Here is a 26,196-nt window from a genome sequence, read left to right on the forward strand (position 1 = left end):
AGCACTGAAATGTCACTCCTCTTTTTTATTCTTTAAGCTGCTGTTAGGACAGACAGACAGACAGCTGTCAGACCAGTGGGCATCGCAAGGGACACAGGAAAACAAGGAGACCTGGCAGACCAATTTTCAGTGCTCTCTGGAGGAGGGTCCCTGCCCAGCCTTGGCAGAAAGGGCAGCAAACCAGCTCTGGAACCTGCTGGCACTGGCATTTCCCCTCAGCCCTCAGCAGCAGGGCCCAGGGCAGGAGCTGCCCATTGTTTGCTCTCCACAGGGCACAGCAATGTCAGGAATGTCACACGCCCAGGTGCAAGGACAGCAGGAGCCCTGCCTGGCCACAGCAGCCTGCAGGGGAGGGCAGGGGAGGGCTCTGGCAGGGACACAGGGACACAGGCACTCAGTGCCCCCCAGCCCGCAGGAGCAGGGCACTGCCAGAGGGCACGGGCTGGCAGTGCCAATCTGTGCCCATCCACAGGCACAGCTGGCAGTGCCAATCTGTGCCCATCCATCCACAGCTGGCAGTGCCAATCTGTGCCCATCCACAGGCACAGCTGGCAGTGCCAATCTGTGCCCATCCACAGGCACAGCTGGCAGTGCCAATCTCTGGCACAGCTGGCAGTGCCAATCTGTGCCCATCCACGGGGCAGAGGGCAAGGCCAGCAGCTCCCACTGTGCTGTGACACAGCTGGCAGGGCTGATCTGCACCAGGGCTTTCCTGCAGAGACTGTGGGGAAAAGCTGGACATCTCCTAAACAACTCCACCCTGGGCACCACCCCAGATTACAGGATGGACACTGGCCCTGAGCAAACCCTCCCAAGCCATCCCATGACCCAAGCCCAGAGAAAATCAGTGGCCCCACGTGTGAGGTATCACACAGCTCCCTCACAGCCAGCAGAGACTGAACAGCTGGTCTGAAGAATGCTCCTGCCTGCTCAGTGTGCCCAAGTGCCATGGGCTGCCTGCTCAGGAACGTGGCCAGCCCTCACCTACTGTCCTTGGCATCTCCTCCAGCCTTGGAGCAGCCTTTCCTCATGTGAGATGGAGCAGCCCTTCACTGGAGAAGGGAGCAGACAGGTGCTTTTCCTGGGAGTAGTGAGGAGTAGGGTCCTGGTTATTCTCGTCTGCCTTTTAAAATTACTTTTTAAGTGAACAGAAGGCTGCTTGTACCTCCCTGCAGCTCCCTGCTGTAATGCTACAGCCAAACGCTTGGCAGCACTTTTGGGCAGGAATTTTGTACAGTGCACAACTGTGTGAGCAGAAAACACAAAAACCACCTCACAGCCATCAGGCCAGCCCAGGCCCAGCTCAAGAAGATGCTAGAAAAAAACCTCACAAAGAGCCCCTGAGGCCAGACAGGCAGGAGCTAAGAAAGGCAAGGCTGTTCCTCCTGGAGCAGGAGCACTCCCAGCACAGGAGCACCTCTGCCAGCCTGGGTAAACACCCACTGCACAAAGGCTTCACACAAGGTGCAGGAACACATCTCCTGCTAGATACTGCTGTCCTTCTTGCACTTATTTTTGGAAAACAGGAAGGCTCATTGATTTGTTTGCAGAGGTGACCGAAATGGGCCTTGGGAAACAGCTGTCCTGGTTCACCATCTCCTGCTGTACACCACAGCCTTCCTGCTGCTGTGATGCAGATTTCTGAGGCTCAGCAGAAGGGGTTTGGTGCTGAGCTCTCCTTTTGGACACTTTGCTGCTGAAACGGGAAGCTCTGAGCTCTCTTGCTGACATTCTTAGACCACAGTGTGAAGCAGCACAAACCAGGAAAACACGAGCCCGTGTGATTTCCGACCTGCTCGCCCCAACTCAGCGAGAGTTCATCCCGTGTTTGCTGCAGCAGGTCCAGCTGACAGGAACAGGATCAGTGCGGGGATCCTGCAGCTCCAAGGCAACCTCCCACAGACAGACAGCACTGTGCTGAGCAGGGACACTCTCAGCTGCTTTCTCCAGCACCAGAGGCAACAGACCACCTCAAATTAATGTCTCTGGACTGAGGGAAGGGGTAGACTAACACAAACCCAAAAAATGAACTGTTACAGCTCCAAAATCCTGTCCATATGTCACTGTCCAGTCTGTGAACCATTTGAATTTGGAAAGAAAAAGCTGTTTGGTTGCTGGTTCAGAATCATGCATCACCTCTTGGTCATGGGTAAGGAGAGGAACCTTCTGTCCAACGTGTTCAGAGGGCCTTAAACCCCACTCACAGAGTGTGAACATACAACTTCATGCTCATATGCATGTTCATGTTCAGTTCAGGACATGGACTCCCTCCCTGGCCAGAGCATGAACCCTCTGCATGCAGCAAGGGCAGGCCCAGGCCGTGCTGTGCTGCTCCTCCAGGTGACTTGGGAAAGCACAGGGGGAGGACCCAAGGACATCCAAGTCCCCAGCACTGCTTGTTCATGTACCTGGAACCACTGATTCTCCTGCTCTGCAGTAAACGAGACAAGAAAGCTTTAGCACGCAATGAGAGCCACACTGTTGTGTGTTGCACATCTTCCAAGGTTTAATAGACACAAAGTGAGTCCATTGTACTTAAGACACTACAATGATTTCATTCTATTGCATGTCCTGACCCAATTACATTTCTCAGGGTACAGTATCGAATAAAAGTTCGGTAGCTTTAAAATTAACAAGTGTGTGAAATCTGTAAGTAAAATAAGCAGCAGCAATAATCTGGGGAATTTTATCAAGAATAGCTAACTTTTAAGTAATAAATACATTCCGAGTTGTGGTTTTTGCTGTTCTCCTAGTTCATTGCCGTCCAACTGGTCAAATTCTCATTCTAGGGTAAGATATCCTTCAGCCTTCCCCGCCTCACGCCAGAAGAGCCTCCCAGCTCCGTGTCCCTGTCCCCTGTCACCTGTCCCGGAGCCCCGTCCTCGTGCCGCGCGCACGGCGCCGCCTGCGTCCCCTGGGAGCGCGTCCGGGCGGTACAGGCTCGGTGACCCGCTAGGAGAACAGCTGTGCTCGTCTTCTGTTACCTTGAAAAAGCCAGAGAGGGAGAGGTTACTGACACAGAGCGGCAAGGCACACGCTGCAGCTTCCCTCTAAATATAGCCAGGAATTCTCCTGCTCCCAGCTGGCCCAGCAGGCACAACCAGCAGCGGCTGCAGCTTGGGAAGAAAGCTGCCAGGCTAACAAACCCAAAGGAAGAGCGGGATTTTCCCCAGGACCGACACGATATGAATTTCAGTGATGATAATAAATCTCTGGTCTGGCTTAAAGACTCTGGAGTCCCTGTTCGGGTGGGTTACTGCAGGTTAATCTGCCACAAGTCCCCACGGAGCGTGCCACGTGAAGAACATCTGCCTCCACTTTCCGAACACAATCTACAAAATAGGATTATTCTCCCCTTGAGAGCAGCCGTACAGAAGCTTTTCTAAGTACCTGCAAGTGCTCAAACTGCTGACTGTGGCTGCAGTGCTCAGCTGCAGTGCCCAGCTGCAGTACCAGGCTGCAGTGCCAGGCTGCGGTGCCCACTGCAGTGCCCCAGCTACAGAGCCAGGCTGCGGTGCCCAGCTGCAGTACCAGGCTGCAGTGCCCGCTGCAGTGCCCCAGCTGCAGTGCCCCAGCCAGGCTACAGTGTGGAAGCTCTGGAAGAGTTCAAGGGGAAAATCCACTTGCTTCAAGGGAAGAAGCCAGAAGATGCATGGAACAACTCGGTGATACAGGACCAAGGGAGGGAACGGCACAGACACCTCCACTCACCCAGACCAGCTGCAGAAGCACCACTGCACCTCGCTCCCAGGGCAATGCAGCTCCAGCAGCACAGGAATATGACCAGCCCTAAGCCTGTGCCACGTCAGCTGAGTTGGAAGTGCAGGAGACACCAGCTTGGATCTGTGCTCCTGACATACAACATTAACACCATAGAGGAGCAGATCAGAAACCTTCAAACCACCCCAGCTGAGGTTTGTGACTTACAGAGCACAATGAACCAAGAACACCAAACACAGGAAGAGGATCACATCTCCAAAGCTGCTGACATGGCAGCAGCACTGCTTCTGCAGGCAGGGGACCCAAAGTGACACTGATTCACTCAGACTCAGCATCCAGAATGATCCTCAGCATTGCCCACACAATGCAGAATGCAAAGAGCTGATTCAATACCCAGGAACATCTGTCCCAAAAGCTGTATTCCAGAGAAGAGCTGCAATCAGGTTTCACACACTCTTTCAGTATTTGACAGAAACTGGGAGGTCTCACCCCCGGGCTCTGTTACCTGCAGCCAACAGAGTACAAATTCTTACCTAATCTTGCAGGAGAATCTATTTGTCTTCTGATGAACAGAGAGACTTTCAAGAGCACACAACAATCTCACTTGCAGGTTTATCACCTTATACCTAGGAAAACCTTCCTGAGGCCCAGGGACCTGGAACAATATCCCTCAAGCGGCTTTGAAAGCACTGACACTTTAGAGACATTACAGAGTGAGAAGATCTTGTCTAAACAGGAAAAAATGCATTTCCTGGCTGAGGAGGTAACAGCAAGCCCTTGGGTGGCTGGATTCTTTGGGATTCCTCCCTGGGAGGAAGAAAGAATCACACCAGAAGTACGATGTCAAACAGGTCCCAGGGAAGGGTCCTGCCACTGCCAGGGCAGACGGGGCTCCTCCATGGGGACAGGGGCCAAACCTCAGCTGCTCCAGAACTACCTGAGGGCAAGTATCAGGGATTCTGTGGGAGCAGAAAGCTGGGGCTGCCAGCAACAGAGCAAGCAGCTTAAAACAGCTGGATGCTCCTTGGCTTGGAATGCTGGAACCTCGGCATGCAGCTCAGTCCCTGTGCCTGGCTGGGCACCTGTGCCTGCAGAGCAATGAATGCAGCCTGGCTGGGCACCTGTAACCTGCAGAGCAATGAATGCAGCCTGGCTGGGCACCTGTAACCTGCACAGCAATGAATGCAGCCTGGCTGGGCACCTGTGCCTGCACAGCAATGAATGCAGCCTGGCTGGGCACCTGTAACCTGCAGAGCAATGAATGCAGCCTGGCTGGGCACCTGTGCCTGCACAGCAATGAATGCAGCCTGGCTGGGCACCTGTGCCTGCAGAGCAATGAATGCAGCCTGGCTGGGCACCTGTACCTGCACAGCAATGAATGCAGCCTGGCTGGGCACCTGCACAGCAATGAATGCAGCCTGGCTGGGCACCTGTAACCTGCAGAGCAATGAATGCAGCCTGGCTGGGCACCTGCACAGCTCTGCAGCCTGGCTGGGCACCTGTGCCTGCACAGCAATGAATGCAGCCTGGCTGGGCACCTGCACAGCAATGAATGCAGCCTGGCTGGGCACCTGTAACCTGCAGAGCAATGAATGCAGCCTGGCTGGGCACCTGTAACCTGCAGAGCAATGAATGCAGCCTGGCTGGGCACCTGTAACCTACAGAGCAATGAATGCAGCCTGGCTGGGCACCTGTGCCTGCACAGCAATGAATGCAGCCTGGCTGGGAACCTGCACCTGCACAGCAATGAATGCAGCCTGGCTGGGCACCTGTAACCTGCAGAGCAATGAATGCAGCCTGGCTGGGCACCTGTAACCTGCAGAGCAATGAATGCAGCCTGGCTGGGCACCTGTGCCTGCACAGCAATGAATGCAGCCTGGCTGGGCACCTGTAACCTGCACAGCAATGAATGCAGCCTGGCTCGAGGGGCATGGGCACCCCATGACAGAGCCCTGGTGCCTGTGCATGCACAGGAGTTCTCATGTGTCCAAGAGGAGCCACAGTGACAGCCCCTTGTACGCTCTCACTTCATCCCTGCAAAGCTTCAGTAATTTGTGTTTAAAAACCCCCTTCCAGCATGGAGCAGCAGCTGATGCTGCTGCCTTGGCCTATGTGTAACTAACACAATACCTGTGGGCTGACTCAGGACAGCCTGGGTGCTAAGCTGGGTGTCCAAAGGAGAGCCAAGGCAGCTCCCCTGAAGCCAAGTGCTTGTTCATAATTTAAAAAATGAAGTTTTGGTTCAAATAAAGCCATTCATAAATCCAGATTGAGCAGCACCAGTAGAGTGCAGAAGACAACTTATCTTTGGAGGCTGCAGCACCCCAAGTGTGCCCAAGCAGCTTATTCTGAGGATTATTTTCTAATCATAAAGCAATTAACAGCAGGCTGTAATTGAGTGTCACCAAACCAGTGTTTGTCCAGCCATCTCTCTTTGGGGGAAATGCAGAGAGGCTGCTGCCAGCAGCCAGCTGGTAAAGTCCTTCCTTCCCATGCCTTCCTGTCCCAGGAGGAAGGAAAGGGTGGCAGCTGGGATCCCCATCTCTGGCCCACTGCATGAGGTTTTGGAACTGTCTCCAGCTCTCAAGGCACAGAATCCAGCAGACTTGAGCAGGCTGGCAGCTACATTCTCCAACACTGGAGCTCTCAAATTCTATCATCCAAGCCTCCCTATGACAAATCCTGCACTGAGGGTTTCTGCCTTTGGAAAGGGCTGTTTTCCAGATGAGTAAATGGCTCAGGTTATTGGCGTGCATCAAAACAGAGCAAGTCATCACTCACAAGGGAAGTCAAACTAGTAATTTGCTACAACTCATTTCTTCGGGTGCAGAGAGCACACAGGAAATGTACTTCATAAAGAAACTCAGGCTGGCTGATCCTGCACTAGCACGGACTACTGCAGATGAAACAGGAACTGGTACATCAGTGAAGGCATTCACTCCTTCAGAAATTCATCAGCTTAATGGGAAGAGCTCCATTACCCCCTGTCCAGCTCCTCCCTGCCAGAGCCACCCGGGCAGTGACAGGCCAGGAGGCCACTAATGCAGGGCACAACAGGCCCCTGTGGAACTGCTCTGGCACTGGGAGCCCTGAGGGCACCTTCAGCTGCACGGGCATCCATCTGCAGGGAGGGGAACCCTCCTGCTGCCCACGGGCACCTTGGGCTGGGCAGGAGCCACAGCCCTCACTCGCTAGAGGGACATTGTCACCTGTGCCCGTGGCAGGGTCCTGCTGCTCCTGCTCCTGCTCCTGCTCAGGCAGAGAAAGCCCCGGGAGAAGCAAGGGAGCACTCATGGCTGACTGAAGAGCTGCAGCCCTGGGGCACAGGGCTGTAGATATGAGGAGCACGAGCCCTCCAGGAGCTGAGGGATTAAGCCCCATCTGTGCCCTTGCTGCCGGACACCAGAAGCCTATTTCAGCTGCACGTAATCTCAGGATGTGCAGAGTCCATTATCTGGCTAATGCAGAGCCCATGTGCTCTGTACAGGTAGAGAGAGCACACAGAACAGCTGCAGCAAGCAGATTTAAATAAAATAAAGCAGGCCCCATGTGGTGGTATAGCCCCATCCAGCAGCCGCTCGCTCCCTCCCTCAGCAGCGGGATCGGGGACACAACTGGAAGCACAAACGCTGGAGAACTCATGGGCTGAGATAGACAACTTAATAGGGAAGGCAAAAGCTGCACACTCAAACAAAGCAAAATAAGAAATTAAATCCCTGCTTCCATGGGCAGGCAGGAGAACAGGGCACTATCACATTTAACTGTGACTTGGGAAAACAAATGTCATCACCCCAAATGTCCCCCCTTCCTCCTTTTCCCCCCCATGTTATATACCACGTATGATATCATATGGACTGGAATAGCCCTGGGCCAGTTGGAGTCACCTGTCCTGGCTGTGTCCCCTCCCAGCCTCCCACACACCCTCAGCATGGCTGTGTGAGGGGCAGGAACAGCCTTGGCTCTGTGCAAGTCCTGTTCACCAATAACAAAAACATCTCTATTTTATCAACCCTGTGTTCAGCACAAATCCAAAACGTGGCCCCAAATCCATCCCTGTGAAAAAAGCTAATTGTACCCCAGCCAAAAGCAGCACATCCCAGCTTGTGCTCACCTCATCTCACAGGTGAGCAGCTCCATAAGCCTTTTACAGGCAGGAGCAGAGCTTGTCACTCAGCCACACACTCCTGCTCACCTTAGTGCCAGCACCACTGATGGCAACTTATGGACAAAACAGAACATATCAAGGCTGAAAAACAAGAGCCTTCACATCAATTCTTGTGATCGAAGTCCCACTTTTCACACCTGAACATGAAAATGAGAAATATTCAATTGTTCAACACCAGGCTGGATGTGGCTTGCAGCAACCTGGGATAATGGAAGGTGTCCCTGGCCATGGCAGGGGTGGAACAAAATGATCTTTAAGGTATGTCCAACCCAAGCCCATCTGTGATAGTACAATCTGTGTCACCCATTGTGTCAGGCAGCCCCACGAGCCAAGCAGCTGCATGTGCCATTAGCAGTGCACGGCTGCTGTGTGAAGATCCTGTTTGTTCCTCACCTGCAGAGCACAGGCATCCTTCCCTACACAGAGCTACCACCAAGTTTCCCAAAATCCCCCATTCCTTTCTGGCCCAAAGCAGCCTTTCTGTGAGTGCACCCTGGAGGTGCTCAATACTGCACAAACACCTGCCTAAGCACCACAGGGGCAGGATGAGCTCCAAGCCTGCCTGGGAGACCAGAGAACTCCCTTGGGTGCCCCTTGGCTCCCACCCTGCTGCTCTCCAAGCTTGCTGGGAAAAGGGGAATTGTAGCTGCAATTCAAACACCTCCACTTGAGTTCAAACATCAAACAAGCAAATAAACAAAATTCAGGAAAACAGAGAGAAATTGTTTTTACTTTATTTGTAAGCTTTCAGGGAAACCAGTTTCCAGGTTCTTTGTGCACACATCTCTCCCGTTCCCTGCCCTGGGACCCTGGCACAGCCCTTGATCCCGTGTGGATCTACAGGCACTGGGTGCAGTGTGGGCAGGTGACAGTGCTGGGGACACCCACCCGCCCTGGCCACTGCAGGGCACAGCAGGGCACAGCCCAGTGTGCTCCCAAGGGAGCTGCTGAGCCCTTGGGGATACAATCTCCTGCAGCAGCTGAAGTTACAGCTCTGAAAGCCGATCGCAGTCCGGGCACTGGTGCAGGTGCAGTTAGAAATAGCACAATGCATGGCCCGGTGGCATTTCCAAAGAAAACGCCTGGAGCAGGGGGATGGAGAGGGGCCACGCTGCCAGGACAGGGCAGCCCCTGGGCACAACAGGCAGGTGCTTTTGGAACGGGCAGATCAGCAGGATGGCACCCAACGTGCAGCTCCAACCACCAGCGCTGGGCACACAAAAATGCAGCACAGCCTATTCTGGACTTGCTCTCCCACCTTGTATTAGCATGCAGAGACGCTGACTTCCAAGCAGGAAGACTGTGAAATAGTAATTAAGTTGGATGCCTGGTTTTAGTGGACTGAAGCATCTGGAAAGCAGGGCAAGAAAAATCTCAAGCATTCATCTTCTGCGCTGAAATATTCCATGTGACCAGGAAGGTGTGTTAGAAAATACAGCTGTGGAGTGATTTATGCTGTTTCACAAGCTGCTGGCAGCAGCACTGGCTGGACACACAGAGCCCTGAACACCTTTGAAGGTGAAGTCACAACGTGATATTCCAGGTTTTACATTAGTGGTTTCTACAGACAGCGAGCATGCAGCCAGCTCTGAGTTTGCTGCACACAGGAGCAGTGTGATGGGTGGCTTGATGTACTGACACTGAGGGTCTGTAAGCTCATAGCAGTTAAAATGAAAGCCTTCACTATCTGCAAGTTGAATGGTTCCACAGTCACAGCCTGGGGACAGGGACAGGAAGAATAAAGGGAGAAGCAAGCATCTGTCACTCCAAGCCAGGGCACTGCCTTCCTTGTGCCTTGAGCTGGCTCCTTGGTGCCTCGCACCAGGGAAGCCACAGAGCAGCCCCACAAGATGCTGAGCAGACATGTCTCTCCTGGCACTGCTCTCAACCAAGTCGTACAAGTTTGAGTTCTACAGGCTGCTATTCTGCCTGTTGTTTTTCCAGAAACTTGTTTTACTTAATTAAAACCCTGTCATTACCTGACTAGTACTTTCCTTGCAAAGAAACCCCAAGGACAAAGCAGTAACAGAAGTGATCCTACCAGCTTTTCCAACTCAAACCAAGTTAAAAGAAAAAAAATCAAATTTTTCCAGTTTTGTGCATCCACAAATGACCTGCAGCGTTTGTACATTTTTCCAGTAGCCACCCTCTGCAGAACACATCACATGCCCGAAGACAGAAAGTTTCACCATAGAAAGTGTCACCAGTGACAAACTTCTGCTGTGGCCAGGATTAGCAGGAGCGGTGTCAGGGCTGAAGCCACTTCATGGACTCCTGATGACAAAAACCTTTGTGCCACTGCGGTGAAGCCCCAGCATGATGGATTTTATAGTGTTCCCATGCAATATTACCAGGTTACCCAGAGCAGCTGGGGCTGCCCCTGCATCCCTGGCAGTGCGCCAGGCCAGGCTGGATGGGCCTGGAGCCACCTGGGACAGTGGGAGGTGTCCCTGCCATGGCAGGGGGGGAATGGGATGGACTTCAAGGTCCCTTCCAGCCCAAACCCTTTCATGCCATCCTTCAGGAAAGGACAGTGAATGAGCAGCTGAAGGAAACATTTCAGTTCTACCTTGTGGAAAATCAAGGAAAGCAACAAAATTCAATGCTCCTGCAAGGAGAGAATTAGGTACAGACAATTCTCTGAAATAATGAGCAATTTTATAAGTGATGTACCAAAACTCCAGACAGGCTGGTCTAATTGGGAAACTAGGTAAATGTGACATGTGAAACACAGGCAGTTGTGTAGTTCTGCTTTTCTAGTTTTGCAGTTCTTTATCCAACAGTCATGTTGTCTTCAGCCTGGCAGACTGTGCTGGCAGCTCAGCTCAGACACGTAAGGCAGGAAATCCCCTGTGGAAAGCCAGCTGAAGGAGGCCAACAAAACAGTGGTATCTGCTAAATGTATATACCCATATGCACATGCAGAGGTTTGGCTGAAGAGCACAGAGAGAAGGAAAGTTTTGGTCTGATCCAGGCCATCCCATGATTTTCTTATCCACGTGTTCTCCAGGTGTTCTTCTTTCCCCCGTTTGCAGACCTGCTGTGTGCCTGTAGCTCAGATCCCATCGTGTCTCTGGAGCTCCTGCTGGAGGCCCTGCCCTGCAGCCTGTGCCCTCGCCCTGGCCAGGTCCTGCTGGGGCCACAGCCAGTGCTCCCTGCAGGCTGACACGTGGGGAGCAAGCATCCTCCCACTCTGACTTCCAGCTCTGGGCTCGGCACTCCTCTTGGCCACAGCTTTCCCCCTCCCCATGGACTGACAGGCACAGCCAATCTGTCTGATCTGAGCATTAGGTGCTTCCTCAAGTTGTCCCTTCTCCTGCAGCTGGGCCATGCCAGCCCACCCAGGACCCACAGGGGCGAGGACAGATGTCAGGAACGATGGTGACACTCCTCCCCTTTGTCCCAAACTGCTCACACACACACTGAAGACAGCTCAGAGGATGAAGTTTGCTGCTCCTTTAACCAGAGCACTGTCCAGACAGGAGCCATGGATTGGCCAGGACTCTTCCATTGGCAAGGACAGTACATTCTGGGCAGCAGGTTTATTTATACTCCTGATCTAGCTAATAGGAATTTGGGTCCAATCCAAACACTCCTGATATAATAAAGTCCTTAGCCAGAGTTAAGCAGCAGTTTTACGGGCAAGATCAAGAAGGAGGCTGAAATGTTGCTGCTGCAGTTGTCCAGACACCCTGAGTACACAGCATGAATATGTCATGCTCTGGTTATTTACTCCAGCCAGGCTTGCTGAGATGGAGTCATAACCCAAGCAAAGCAAGTCCTTCATCACACTCAAGCAAGGGGTGAAGTCCCATGACAGAGGATATGAAAAAATCCCATTTTCCCATCAGGATTACATGAGCACTGACCGTCCCAGTCCCACTGCATTATGACAGTTCAGATAATGAAGAGTCCAGAGGAGCAACCCTGGCTTGCTCAGAGTCCTTCAAGCATGAAACAGAGCAGAGCATTCAGGGGACAACACAAGGATCCACACTGCATAAAGCATGGCCTTTGACTCAAGGCTCTTCCCAGTGAAACCTCTGGTTTTCGACAAAAGTTAATCCCCCCCTTGTCTAATACCATCCCAGCTGAGCTCTTGTCTGGACAGTGATGACAGAAAGGTTGTGAAATGATTCCAGGTTTCATCCAAGTCACTGGATTTTCCCATGAACTTGTATTCCCAGTCATGCCACATCCTGTATTTTTAGGCACCAAATTTTCATCCCAGGCAGACTGTTTGATGAGAAAGGGAAATCCATCCATTACAAAGAATCAGCTCTCACGTTTCCACTCCCACCTAATGTCCTCACACAGATGTGATGCCCAAAGGAATTTCATTTGATCTAGGCCATACCCCAGAGAAACACTGAAAATTGAGGTAGAAACCAAACCCCAAGTACTGTGAGAGATATTGAAATACTGTTCCACAAAGACAGTTTTTGGTACAATCATTCTGAGGAGCTGTAAAGGGCTTCCATAAGAAATCCAAACCAGAGGGACCAGAAGGAGGGGAGCAAAGGGGTCCTAAACTGTTACAGGTAACTGCTGGGCACCAGCACATACATATAATAAATGTCATCTTTATTCCAGTGAAAGTTTTAGTTCTTTGACCCAAGGAAACTGAAAGCCTAGGAGCTGTTAATCTTCCAGGCACACAGCTCCAGATTTTTCAGTTCTTTGAACAGGCTGCTTCCTCACAGCGTCCTGCCTGGCCTGCATTTCCCTCTGGGAAGAGGAGCCCCAATTCCCATGGCCCCCAAAAGAGTTTGGAATTAAGCTTCTCACCACCTCTGAAATTACCCCCACCAACTAACAGCCAAGCATGTAAATGTCACAATTGCCAATCTCAGATTTAATGGAAAAACAAATGCAAACAAATAGTGGAATACAGATTAAAAAAGCACCAGGAGGCTTTTGATGGCAAGCGTTAGTGTAGCAATCACTCACCTGATACTGGAGGCAAAGTTATGTCTCAAACTGTGTTAAGAGGTCTCGTATTTCTGGAGTCAGGTGCTTGACTGCCTTTGCAGCCTCCGTGATGGCTTTCCGGTACATGCCCTTCTTCTTGCGATTAAACCTCAGTTTGAAAAATTCCGAGAAAGGAGAGAGTTTTGAGACAGACAAGAACGAGGTGGTCGGAGAACCAAACCATGACACTTTAGCTTCTCGCCATGAAGGCTCCCCGTTTTCCTTCTGGCTGAGGTTTATGTCAAGAACACGTGCTGGCCACCACGGAAACCCGTGAATTTTACCCCAGACAATATCCCCCACTGAAACAGTCCTTCCATCTTCTGTAACACATTTAGACACACTCTGGGTGTGCAGTCTAACTGTCAGTGGTGGCACAATTTTACGCTCATCTTTTGAAGATGAAGAGACAGAGGCATCATCACCAGGCAAAAAGTCACACAGTTCTGGTGATGTCACTTCTGAACTAGAAGACTTGGATTCATCTAGACTGTCATTGCTACACACTGATAAACTAGAAGAATCTGCTTTTCTTTTACGGTAATTCATGAGGAAAGCCAAGTTATCATGTCCATCTTTACCCTGGGGAAACCTTTTGAAGTCATCATCTTCACCTGAACTGCCTGAAGACATCTCAGCTAAACTTCTGTCAGCAGACTCTTCATTGTAAAACGCTCCGGGATTGGACTCCCTGCTGTTCTGGAGGACATTGATTTCGTCAATCAGTTCTGCCTTATAGATTGAAACGCTCTCACCATCGTTGATGCGATGGGGCTTCAGCCGTATCTTTGGGGGTGGGACATCCACGCTGGAATGCACTGGCCGTGTGAGCTTCAGTTTTGGAATGGAAGCAAGCTGGCTGCCTGCTGACTTGTCCATTAAACATTTGGTTTGTCGACACTGTTCAGAGTCCTTGCTCTCCTCTTGGTCCCCGGCTCCGTTCTGCAGCACTGGCTCCGGACAGAACGGTTTGACTGAGCCATGAACCCGGGAAGGGATTTTTACCACTTCACCTTTCCCCTGCGGAGTACTGTAGGATATTTTTATAACTGGCGTTCGATGCACCAGTTCCCCAGAAAACTTGTCATCCTCCCTCCTCTCTCTTTTGTTTCTTTTCTCCACGTAGTCAGAGTCGCCGTGCTTTTTCTGCTCCTTGTCCTGAATGCTCAGCTTCCTCCTGGTCTTGGCGTTCTGCCGCGGCGCGTCGGCATCCTCGGGGTTCAGCGTGTTCTTGCACTTCTCGCAGAGCACCTGCCTGGGCCGCAGCCTGATGGTGCTCATGATGAGCCTGCCCGGGTCCCTGTTGCGCGACAAGCGCCTCCTCGTCCTCTTTATAGTCCGCGGCGGCGGCTGCGGGACCCACTGGTTGTAGGTGTGCCGCAGCCACAGGGGCCGGGGGAACGGGGCTCCCTCGAAGTAGGGCGGGAAGGGCGGCAGGCTGCCCGGCGCGGGCAGCAGCGGCGGCAGCGGCTCCTCGGCGGGCTGGGGGCCGGCGGGGCGCGGCTCCGGATCGCCCTCGGTGGCTCCCCTGGCCTCGGTGGCTCCCCTGCCCTCGGAGGCTCCCCTGACCTCAGAGGCTCCCCTTTCCTCCGTGGCTCCCCTGCCCTCGGCAGCAGCCCTGCCCTCGGAGGCTCCGGTAGCGCAGGCACCGGCGGGAGGGTCCTCGTGCTTCGGGAAGGAGGATGGCAGACAGAACAATCCAGACCTAAATTGGGACGAGAAGGATGGGGAGAGAAAGAAACACAGTCAGAAGCTTTGAAAGGTGCTTCTCTGGGAACCCGAAAGATCCTGTCATCCCACAGCTTCGGTACTGAGAACTCAACACTTTCTCTTGACTTTTACGATCAAGCAGTCGATTCTGCCACTGAAAAAAATAACAACAGTGCAGAAATCCAGCAAGGCATCCTACTCTTCTCCCAGAAAAGGCAGAGGGATCAAAACCTCTATTTCTATGAACTCTTTGCACAAAGTTTTGCTCTAAGAAGTTGTAAGTTTTATCCCACAAAGCAGTTTACTGCATCAGCAGGCTGGCAAGGCCAGAGGAGGGATGTGATCTGGATTAGCCTAGGGAGCTATGAAACTGCCCTTCTTCTCACTGCAGATGCATGGCTGATTTTCCTGTTTTTCATTCTAAACCCAAACACCCTGACTTGGGTGGATAACTTGCACAGGTTCACCAAGACACAGCCCTGCTCCTCTTCCTCAGCCTCTCCATATTCAGCTCCATTTGGTAACATCAGGCACCCAGGGCTCCTCCAGAACAGCAGGGTTGTTAACAATGGTGATACTCTGTCCTTCAATGCCAAGTCTCATTACAGGCCACCAAGGCCCGGACACGGTACCTTGCCTTGATATTGGCAAAAGCAAATCCTCTGAAATGCTGAAACTCACAACTGCAATTCGTGTCTCCAAAATGTATGAATTTATGCCCTTGGCCTGGCATTAGAAATATTACGCTAACACAGCACTGGGACAGATTCTGCCCTGAAACACTGACTCTGACTGGGCAAGCTCCCTGCCTTGGCTTTCCAGAGACACTTCTGCAGAGACCACACCGTAGTGAAGCACGTGGGCCTTCTTAATAATAACAAAATGTTGTATAGGAGAGCCACCAAGAAGAGACAAAGGAATGGAGAACAGGTACAGACCAAAATACCGGTGGGCTTTGGATGCTCCATTCCCATTCCCTTCCTTGCCAGCCATTGCTTCCTTTCCAACCACCAGAAGGAAGGACCCTTCCTGAGGCAAGGGAGGAGGGTCTTGGTGGTGTCACAGAGGGGGACACTTTGGTAAATGTTACAGAGAGCACTGAAGAGGAGCTGAAGGCATCCGCTCTGTGCCACACCTCTCACCAAGAGCAGCACAAAGCCACTGCCATGGGTTTCCCGATGGAGAGGAGCCTCTAAAGTCCCTCCCCTGAAGGGGGGAAGTTACTGAAGAGAATTACTGAAAAAGTGCAACAACCTGCTGTTAAATGACAGTTTAACTGGGAAAGGATTAAGCTGTTGAAATCACGTAATTTGGAACAAAATATTTTTGTTCCAAGAGGCTTTTTTTAAACAGAGAGAACCAAGAATGTAGGTGTCTTTAAATGACAACCCAGAAAGCCAGTACAGTCTGTACAGCCAGACTGAGACGTCGGCACCATTCATACTCCAAAGTGAGGCCATTTCTGAATGAAATGATGGCTGTAAATTATGATTATTTTATGCAGTGAGATTGCATGACTTGGTCACAACAGAAAACTGCTCCTCGTGTAGACATAAGCCCACTCCCCTTGTTCAGGTCAGCAAACCCTCCAGAGTGGCATGGAGTTCCTCACCTGGCAGCAGTGGAGCACCCAAAGGGTCACTCACAGGATGGTTTGTGCCTGTGGCATTAGTGCACCAGCACCCTGTAACCCAGTGGGCTGGACACAGCCTCTGTGCCACAGAACGTGCCCACAGGCCCCAGGCCATGCCCTCCCCAGCTGTCAGCCTGTGCCAGGCACCAGTTCAGCAGGGAGGCCTGTCAGAAGGATGGGGACAAACCTCTCAGTAGGGCCTGTCGGGATAGGGCAAGGGGGGATGGCTTCCCACGGCCAGAGGGCAGGGATGGATGGGACCCTGGGCAGGAATTGCTCCCTGGCAGGGTGGGCAGGCCCTAGGCCCTGGCACAGGGTGCCCCTGGATCCCTGGCAGTGCCCAAGGCCAGACTGGATGGGGCTGGGAGCACCTGGGACAGGGGAAGGTGTCCCTGCCATAGCAGGGGTGAAACAGGATGAGCTTTAAGGTCCCTTGCAATCCAAGCCATTCTGGGATTCTGTGATTAAAGCAGCAGGAAATACTGCTGATGGGATTTCACCCTGCTTGTAATCCCCCTTTCTGGGGCAGCTGCAGCCAACTGGACTTGGTTGCCTCAATCCAGTCTCTGCCTGATCCAGGAGATGCCATCGTCCTTTATTTATACCCCTGCATAATTAAAACCCAAATTTTAAAGTAAGTTCAATTGCAGCAAAACTACCAAATCTTGTTATCAGAAACACGGTGGCAGCATTTAAATCTCTGCTTGAGCATACACACTATGGAGCTCACTCTGAGCAGAGCCAGTTTGTTGGAAGCAAATAACTGCCAGTCACTGGGCAGGCCCTGGTGCTGCTGCATCATCCAGGCTGGGGCAGGAAGGGACACCAGCACTTTCTCTGCAAATAATTCCCCAGCAGCTGCAAGGTCAGGCATGACTGCTCCCGACATCCCCCCATTCCCAAAGGCGCAGGGGGCAGAAAGGCACAGGCAGGGGATGGGCATGGGCACAAGCAGGGCACAGGCAGGGCATGGGCAGGGGATGGGCACAAGCAGGGGACAGGCAGGACATGGGCAGGGGATGGGCATGGGCACAAGCAGGGCACAGGCAGGGCACGGGCAGGGGATGGGCACAGGCACAAGCAGGGCACTGGCAGGACATGGGCATGGGCACAGGCAGGGCACGGGCAGGCAGTTCTGCTGCCCATGGGCTGAGCCCTTGCACACCCGGGCAGGCAGTCTGGGTTCAAACTTGCACCTGCCTTTGTGGCAGAACACCAGAGGTGTCCAGCCAGGAGCTGGATGGCCAGGAGTGCCCTGGGTGCTCAGGGTGCCAGGCCTTCCTCCTGCTCAGTGCCACACAGCACCCGCTACAGCTCAGGAGAGGTGAACAAGGCATTACAGATTGTCTGTGTTAGAAGGGACCTTAAAAATCATCCAGGAGTTCCAATTCTCCTGGCCTGAGGTGGGAGGTCATTTGTTAGACAAGCTGCTCCAAGCCCTGTCCAAGCTGACCTTGAACACTTTCAGAGACGGAGCAGCCACAACTAAGGAAAACAGATTCATCTACTGTGAGATGCTAAAACCACTTTAAACCACAAAAGAAAGGTGAAGAATCACCACACAGGCCCTCCTTCCTTTTTGGGGTAATCTCCTCTTTCTATGCAGGTCTAACAACCTGCTCTGGTGGCTCCTCTCCTGCCAGTCCCATCTCCCAGGGGGTACAAATACAGGCAGAGCATGGGTGACCCCTGCACAGGGACAAGCTGGTGGGACACAGCTCCATCAGCCAGGCAGCAGGAGGAGGAGAAACAGTTCTGCCACACACCCACTGCAGGCACTCCAAGCTCAGCACCAAGTGGATAAACTCCTGCTGCCTTTGGGACACATCCTGACCTTCACCTTCCAGCCACTGCCAGGCCGACTCCTGTGCTCTGCTGTAGGATGAACGAGATCTCTCCTCCCCTCCACACCTGGCATGACTGCAGTGCTTGCTCCAAGTCCCCAGGGTCCTGCCTCACACAGAGTCCCCTCCCGAGAGCCACGAGGCCGTGGCTCTCCCCTTGTGCTGGCCACCACCCCTCCCTGCCCGCCCTGCCCAGCCAGCACTCAGCACCACCACAGGCAGGGTGCAGCACCAGGGGACAGCCACAGAACGAGCACTGACCCTCGGGGACAGCCCCAGTGCTCAGCGGGCCCCCACTGCCTCCCAGCCAGTGTCACCACCCGCAGGGCTGCGGCAGCACTGGGCTGCAGAGCTGCCTCAAAGCCTGGGGAAAACACCCGTCTGGTTGTTTCTTGGACCCACTAGGAGCAAAGGGAGGAAACAAGATGAAGAAAAATAATGGAGAAAGGCTAGGGTGAAAAAAAAACAGGTGAAAGAAGTGTCACTGCAGAGGAAAACAACTGAAATGTGAGAAGGCAGAAAGAGATGGTTTAGGGCGCTCGAGGGACACCAACTGCTCAGGCTGGGACCAGACTCCAGGATGGGTTTATGGGCTCTGCACAGCATTAGGTGCCTGAATGCGTTTGAAAATCTGACTCCAATTTTCTGGGATAGCAATGTGAAACTAAATCAATGACAAAAATGAAGCTCAGAACTCCTGCTCCGCACATCTCGTAGGATGGATCGGAGAGGTGAGGCTGCTGTGCTCCCACGCAGCACGGATCTGTCCCTTACCCAGAACCAAACCTGCTCCTCACGGGAGAGCCGGCCCTGCCCGGGACAGCCGCCCGGCCCCGCCGCGAGCCTGTACAGCCACCTCCAGAGCCGGGCAGGTGGGAGTGACCACGAGGTGCCCGCGGTGCGGAGCCCAGCCCGCGGGCCCCGCTCCGAGATGCCCCGCTCGGCTCCGCAGAACTCAGGCAGCGCGGGGCTGCTGCGGCCACAGCCCGCGGGACCCCCCGGAACCGCCGCCCGGCCCCGGGGCCCGGCCGGGACCTGGGGGGGCTCGGCAGGGGGAGCTCGGGGAGCTCCGCGCGGGGAGAGGCCGCCGAGGGCAGCGACCGGCGCGGGGGCTGCGACCGGAAGGGCCGGGGGTCCGGGGCCGGGACGCGCTCCCCGGGGCCACGTGCGGGGCGGCGGCCGGTCCGGGGGCACCGCTCCGCCCCCGCCGCGTGCCCCGGGCCGGTCCCGACCCCGCCGCTTTGTCCCGCCCGGCCGAACAAAGGGCGCGGGGGCGGCGCGACCCCGCCGCTCCGGCCCCGCTCCCCGCCGCGGTCCCGGTGCCCCCATCCCCGGCCGCACCTCTTGGAGCAGTCCAGCAGCACGCCGGTGAAGCGCCGCTCCCCGCAGCTCAGCGTCACCACCAGCGTGTCGTTCACCATCTGCTCCACCAGCACCGGCACCCACGCGCCCACCCGCGGCGGCGGCGCCCCCGCCGCGTCCCCCGGCGCCACCGCCGCCGCCGCCGCCCCGGGCTCGGCCATGCTCCCGCCGCTCCCTGCCGGCGGGGCCGCTGGGCCGGGCCGCTGGGCCGTGACCTCACGGAGCGCCCGCCGCCGCCGCGCCTGACGTCACGGCCCCGCCCCGCCGCCGGCCATGGCGTCACGGCCCCGCCCCGCTACCGGGCACGTGCGTGGGACGGGGCGGGGGCGAGGCCGAACGGGGCGGGGCGCGGCCGGGAGGGGCGGGGTCTGCCTGGGAAGGGCGGGGCCGGGCTGGGGGCGGGACCGGCACCTGGCGCCACCTGGCGGCCGAGCCGCGCTCCGGCATCCGCGGGGCGGGGGTGTTCCGGGGGCGGGGCCGTCAGGTGAGCCCCGCCCCGGCGATGGCCGCCCCTCCCCGCTCTGGGTCCCTCAGGAATGGCTCAGTGCCAGAAGAGCTGGGCTTTGGGATCACCATCACCAGAGGGGCTCTGGGTCCCTCAGGAATGGGTCAGGACAGAACAGCTGGGCTTTGGAATCACCATCACCAGAGGGGCTCTGGGTCCCTCAGGAATGGCTCTGGCACAGCTGGGCTTGGGGCACCTCTGGGATCAGCCCAACCCCGCCCAGGCAGGGCCACCTGCAGCAGGGACACAGGAACGCGGCCAGCAGGGTTTGCAATGGCTCTGCAGAGGGAGACCCCAGCCCCTCCCTGGGCAGCTGCTCCAGGGCTCTGCCCCTCCAGGGAAAGAAGTTCTTCCCCATGTTGGGGTGGAACTTGCCGTGGTTCAGCTCCTGCCAGTGCTCCCTGTCCTGGCACCGGCCTCTGACAGCCCCGGGCAGGTTGGGAGGGGTTGATGGGGTCCCCTCTCAGCCTTCCCTTCTCCAGCCTGGCCAGGCCCAGCTCCCACAGTCTCTCCTCATCTCAGAGATGCTCCATCCCAAAATGACCCCTGTGGCCTCCGCTGGACCCTCTCCAGGAGCTCCTTGGCTTTCCTGTCCTGAGGAGCCCAGAACTGGGCACGGCCCTCCGGATGTGCCTCGCTAGGGCAGAGTAGAAGGGGCAGGATCACCCCCTGACCTCTGCCTACGCCCTTCCCCATGCAAATACTGATCCAAATGCATCCCAATGCAAATATGTACAAATAACATGTTTATTTTTACCAATGCTTTCTGGAAAGAGGCTGTGGTTTCCCAAATTGCTGACAGACTGAAGCATGCCTGATCCAATGGAATCCATACAGCTTCTCTGCTGCGACTGAAGCTGAATTCTCAGTGTACTCAAAGGGCTGGGACCCAACTGTGTCAAGCAGAGACTTGCCAGAAAGGCTGATAAATGATTGCTCCCATGAGCAGCACTGTGCTTCCTTGCTTCTGTTAATCCAAGCAGCAAAATAGCAACAAAAAAATCTCAACTTGGTTGGTGTTTGGTATAATTTTTATGGAACTCTGTTGGCGTTTCAGTCACCACATCAAGAGGGGTCCACGAGCCAAAGTCCCGGGGCTGCCTTGGGAAGATGCTGAGGGTAGGACACAGGCACAGAGGGAAGTTCTGATGTCCCCAAGGACAGAGAAATCAGAACTCATTTCAGAAGGAAAAGGACACTTTGGAGCATCCTCCCAGTGCTGGCAGAGGTATTAAAATTAGATACACTAATTTTTAGAATTTTTAGAATTTTTTTCACTTCTAAAAATTAGATACACTGATTTTTAGTGTGCAAAACGGAGCAAACCGATGCCTCTTGTCTTCAGGAGAGCCAGCAGAGCGTGCCCAGCTTTCCCCATGCCCATCCAGGTCACAGAGGGCCAGTGCTGTGTCCTCCTGGCCCAGGAAGGCAGCAGGGCCTGCCTGCCCCAGGGCCTCCCCTCCTGCCAGATGTTCTGACCTCTGGACCAGAGGGCAGGGAGTTATTTCTGGAGCCCAGCTCTGCTGGGAGCCACCGGTGGGTGCTGACTCAGGAGCCAGGGCACAGCCCCACCTCCACACTCCTCACATGCCCAGACTTCTGCTCCTTGGCACTCTGCTGCCCTTCCCTCAGCAGTTTCCAAATTAAGAAACAAAAAAAAAATTGCCTTTGTTCTGCCCGGTTGAATGCTTTTAAACCTCAAAAATATTTTGTGAAGCAAATGATTTCCTAGACAAACCACCTTACCCATGCTTCAGGTTAATAAATCCCAAGGTTTTTCACCAAGAGGAATTATTGTTGAAGATTTGAATCATTTTATAGGCACTTCATTTGGCTGTGCCAAGCTCCCCTCTGTGCTGCTTCCAGGACACCTGCCAAGTCTATTTTAGCTGCAGTGCCTGTGCTGCTGCAGCCACTCCGCTCCAGAGCGAGAATGCCATGGATCGAGCCCATTTCCAGAACTCTCCCTCGTGGCACTGTCCCCAGGGCTGGGGGCACGGCACGGGGGGTGGGCTCATATCCTGTGACGCCCATGGGAGAGCCAAGGTGTGCCATGGCAGCACGGGCACTCACCTGCCTGCCTTCGGCACACAAACAGGGTTCGAAACCCTGGACAATCCCTTCACTTTTCTGAAATATGACTTAAGATCTATTAAATAAGAGCAGCTGCCTTGTGGTTTTTCCTGCCGTTCCAACAGCTATTTGAAAGCTGAAATTTTTGGGGTTAAATAAAGGAATATTCTCTGTCATGCCTGAGGAATATGAAAGCTGCTTCTAAAGCATGATAAAAGACCAAAGAAATACACTTAGTGTGAGAGCAAAATTGAAACATAATCAGAGTATGAGAATTCGCTGCAAGGTTCTCATTAATGTGATTGTCAGGCACTAAAGAGCCCTAACCCATGTGTGAGAGGGGACAGCACCTGCCCGGCTGCGTGCCCAGCAGCATCCTGAGCTGCTCCCAGGGCTCCCAGTGCTCCCAGTGCTCCCAGGACAGCAGCCTCAGCTGCTCCCAGTGCTCCCAGTACAGCAGCCTGAGCTGCTCCCTGTGCTCCCAGTGCTCCCAGGACAGCATCCTGAGCTGCTCCCAGTGCTCCCAGTGCTCCCCGTGCTCCCAGTGCTCCCAGTGCTCCCAGTGCTCCCAGGACAGCATCCTGAGCTGCTCCCAGTGCTCCCAGTGCTCCCCGTGCTCCCAGTGCTCCCAGTGCTCCCAGTGCTCCCAGGACAGCAGCCTGAGCTGCTCCCAGTGCTCCCAGTGCTCCCAGGACAGCGGCCTCAGCCGCTCCCAGTGCTCCCAGTGCTCCCAGTGCTCCCAGCGGGGCCGGCAATCCTGCCGGGGAACGCCAGAGGACAGCATTGCCCTGTGCTGGGAAACCGCCGGGAGCGCCGAACTGCTGGGCTGGGAGCGCTCCGAGAGCGCAGCGAGAGAACTCAGAGAGAACACCGAGAGTGCACCGAGAGAGCACAGAGAGCACCGAGAGAACACCGAGAGAACCGAGAGTGCACCGAGAGAACACCGAGAGAGCACCGAGAGAACACCGAGAGAGCACCGAGAGAACACCGAGAGAGCACCGAGAGAACACCGAGAGAGCACCGAGAGAACACCGAGAGTGCACCGAGAGAACACCGAGAGAACACCGAGAGTGCACCGAGAGAACACCGAGAGAACACCGAGAGAACACCGAGAGTGCACCGAGAGAACACCGAGAGAACACCGAGAGTGCACCGAGAGAACACCGAGAGAACACCGAGAGAGCACCGAGAGAACACCGAGAGAGCACCGAGAGAACACCGAGAGAGCACCGAGAGAACACCGAGAGAACACCGAGAGTGCACCGAGAGAACACCGAGAGAACACCGAGAGTGCACCGAGAGAGCACCGAGAGAGCACCGAGAGCACCGAGAGAACACCGAGAGTGCACCGAGAGAGCACCAAGAGAGCACCGAGAGTGCACCGAGACAACCGAGAGAGCACCGAGAGAACCGAGAGAACACCGAGAGAACACCGAGAGAGCACCGAGAGAACACCGAGAGAGCACCGAGAGAGCACCGAGAGCACCGAGAGAACACCGAGAGTGCACCGAGAGAGCACCAAGAGAGCACCGAGAGTGCACCGAGACAACCGAGAGAGCACCGAGAGAGCACCGAGAGAGCACCGAGAGTGCACCGAGAGAGCACCGAGAGCACCGAGAGCAGCGAGAGCAGCGAGAGAACACCGAGAGTGCACCGAGAGAACACCGAGAATGCACCGAGAGAACACCGAGAGAACACCGAGAGAACACCGAGAGAACACCGAGAGTGCACCGAGAGAACACAGAGAGCCCGGCACTGCTCAGAGCGCACCGAGAGCGCACCGAGAGCCCGGCCCTGCTCGGAGCTCACCGAGAGCCCGGCGCTGCTCAGAGCTCAGAGCACCGAGAGAACACCGAGAGAACACCGAGAGTGCACCGAGAGCCCGGCACTGTCAGAGCTCAGAGCTCGGAGCTCACCGAGAGCCCGGCACTGCTCAGAGCTCAGAGCTCAGAGCTCACCGAGAGCCCGGCACTGCTCAGAGCTCAGAGCACAGAGAGAACACCGAGAGAACACCGAGAGTGCACCGAGAGCCCGGCACTGCTCAGAGCTCAGAGCTCAGAGCTCACCGAGAGCATTGGCACTGCTCAGAGCTCAGAGCACCGAGAGAACACCGAGAGAACACCGAGAGTGCACCGAGAACCCGGCACTGTCAGAGCTCAGAGCACAGAGCGCACCGAGAGCCCGGCATTGTCAGAGCTCAGAGCTCAGAGCTCACCGAGGGCCCGGCACTGCTCAGAGCTCAGAGCTCACCGAGGGCCCGGCACTGCTCAGAGCTCAGAGCTCACCGAGGGCCCGGCACTGCTCAGAGCTCAGAGCTCGGAGCTCACCGAGAGCCCGGCACTGTCAGAGCTCAGAGCACCGAGAGCCCGGCACTGTCAGAGCTCAGAGCTCACCGAGAGCCCGGCACTGTCAGAGCTCAGAGCTCACCGAGAGCCCGGCACTGTCAGAGCTCAGAGCTCAGAGCTCACCGAGAGCCCGGCGCTGCTCAGAGCTCAGAGCACAGAGCGCACCGAGAGCCCGGCATTGTCAGAGCTCAGAGCTCACCGAGGGCCCGGCCCTGCTCCGTGCCCAGAGCCCCCCGGCTGATGCCGCAGGCCCCGGGGAGGCTCTGGGAGCGCAGGGAAGGGCGCCGCTTCCTGCGCCTCGCAGAAAGGAGTGACTGCTGAGGCCGCTGAGCCAGGGATCGAAGAGCAGCACGACGATGCACAGACAAAACTTGTAGAAGTGAAAGTACAGAACAGGATTCACAAGATGCAGAATTATAGGCATTACTCAATTCCCCCAAAATTGTGGGGAATTAGTGAATATTGTGGGGGGGGGGGGAAAAACCCCATTGCTGGTGTGGCAATTATTGACCAAAAAATAAAATTAAGAACAGCTCCAGTGGGTTTATTCTCTCCTTCACTCAACCAGGTACTTCCCTGTTTCAGAAAGGATTCACCAATACATTCTCTCCAATAGTGTTTGTATTATATGCATATTGCTACACATAAAACATTCATAAAGTGCTTTCTATGCCAATGTAAAGGAACATAACTTCTTGTCTTGTATTTATATATAGTTATTTATCATACTGCATGTACTAGAAATGAAAAAATAAATTACCTGTAGGATTTGACAGTCCATCGTAGTCAGTATTATAAAATCCTGTTGGTTTTCAGTAGAAGGAATCTGGATATTCAAGGGTACAATTACCAAAATAGGAATACAAAAAGTAACAATTGAGGAAATAAAAAAGGCTGATAGTGCTTTCAATTCTGGGGGGAAAAAAAAAAGGTTTTTCAATAGCAGAAAATAGAAAAGTTGGTTTGTATCCTGTAGGCACACAGTTTGGGGTCACTGGGGCTGTGTGTGGCACAGTTTGGGGTCATTGGGCTGTGTATGGCACAGTTTGGGGTCACTGGGGCTGTGTGTGGCACAGTTTGGGGTCATTGGGCTGTGTATGGCACAGTTTGGGATCATTGGGGTCATTGTGCTGTGTGTGGCACAGTTTGGGGTCATTGTGCTGTGTGTGGCACAGTTTGGGGTCACTGGGGCTGTGTGTGGCTCAGTTTGGGGTCACTGGGCTGTGTGTGGCACAGTTTGGGGTCATTGGGGTCATTGGGGCTGTGTGTGGCACAGTTTGGGGTCACTGGGCTGTGTGTGGCACAGTTTGGGATCATTGGGATCATTGTGCTGTGTGTGGCACAGTTTGGGGTCACTGGGGCTGTGTGTGGCACAGTTTGGGGTTACTGGGCTGTGTGTGGCACAGTTTGGGATCACTGGGGCTGTGTGTGGCACAGTTTGGGATCACTGGGGCTGTGTGTGGCACAGTTTGGGGTCACTGGGGCTGTGTGTGGCACAGTTTGGGGTCACTGGGCTGTGTGTGGCACAGTTTGGGATCATTGGGCTCTGTGTGGCACAGTTTGGGGTCACTGGGGCTGTGTGTGGCACAGTTTGGGATCATTGGGCTCTGTGTGGCACAGTTTGGGGTCACTGGGGCTGTGTGTGGCACAGTTTGGGGTTACTGGGCTGTGTGTGGCACAGTTTGGGGTCATTGGGCTGTGTGTGGCACAGTTTGGGGTCACTGGGCTGTGTGTGGCACAGTTTGGGATCATTGGGCTCTGTGTGGCACAGTTTGGGGTCATTGTGCTGTGTGTGGCACAGTTTGGGGTCATTGGGGCTGTGTGTGGCACAGTTTGGGGTCATTGGGCTGTGTGTGGCACAGTTTGGG

At 54.6% G+C, this 26,196-nt stretch overlaps 1 protein-coding gene across 2 annotated transcripts; it reads right to left on the reverse strand.

Annotated features, from left to right (window-relative positions):
* Positions 1-2,481: 2,481 nt before the first annotated feature.
* PWWP2B (PWWP domain containing 2B) lies at positions 2,482-19,687 on the reverse strand. Of its 2 annotated transcripts, none has more exons than XM_077182735.1 (3): positions 19,385-19,686; positions 12,836-14,561; positions 2,482-2,984 (listed from the first exon to the last, which is right to left on the reverse strand). In XM_077182735.1, the coding sequence occupies exons 1-2, from the start codon at positions 19,564-19,566 to the stop codon at positions 12,854-12,856; spliced, it is 1,890 nt and encodes a 629-aa protein (XP_077038850.1). In that variant the 5' UTR covers positions 19,567-19,686; the 3' UTR covers positions 2,482-2,984; positions 12,836-12,853. The 2 variants fall into 2 exon arrangements, with proteins under 2 accessions (XP_077038850.1, XP_077038851.1); XM_077182736.1 differs by lacking the exon at positions 2,482-2,984 and adding an exon at positions 8,604-12,121 and having other exon boundaries at positions 19,385-19,687.
* Positions 19,688-26,196: the final 6,509 nt, after the last annotated feature.

This window comes from Agelaius phoeniceus, chromosome 9 (genome assembly GCF_051311805.1).
Source record: "Agelaius phoeniceus isolate bAgePho1 chromosome 9, bAgePho1.hap1, whole genome shotgun sequence".
In the NCBI taxonomy this organism is placed as follows: domain Eukaryota; kingdom Metazoa; phylum Chordata; class Aves; order Passeriformes; family Icteridae; genus Agelaius; species Agelaius phoeniceus.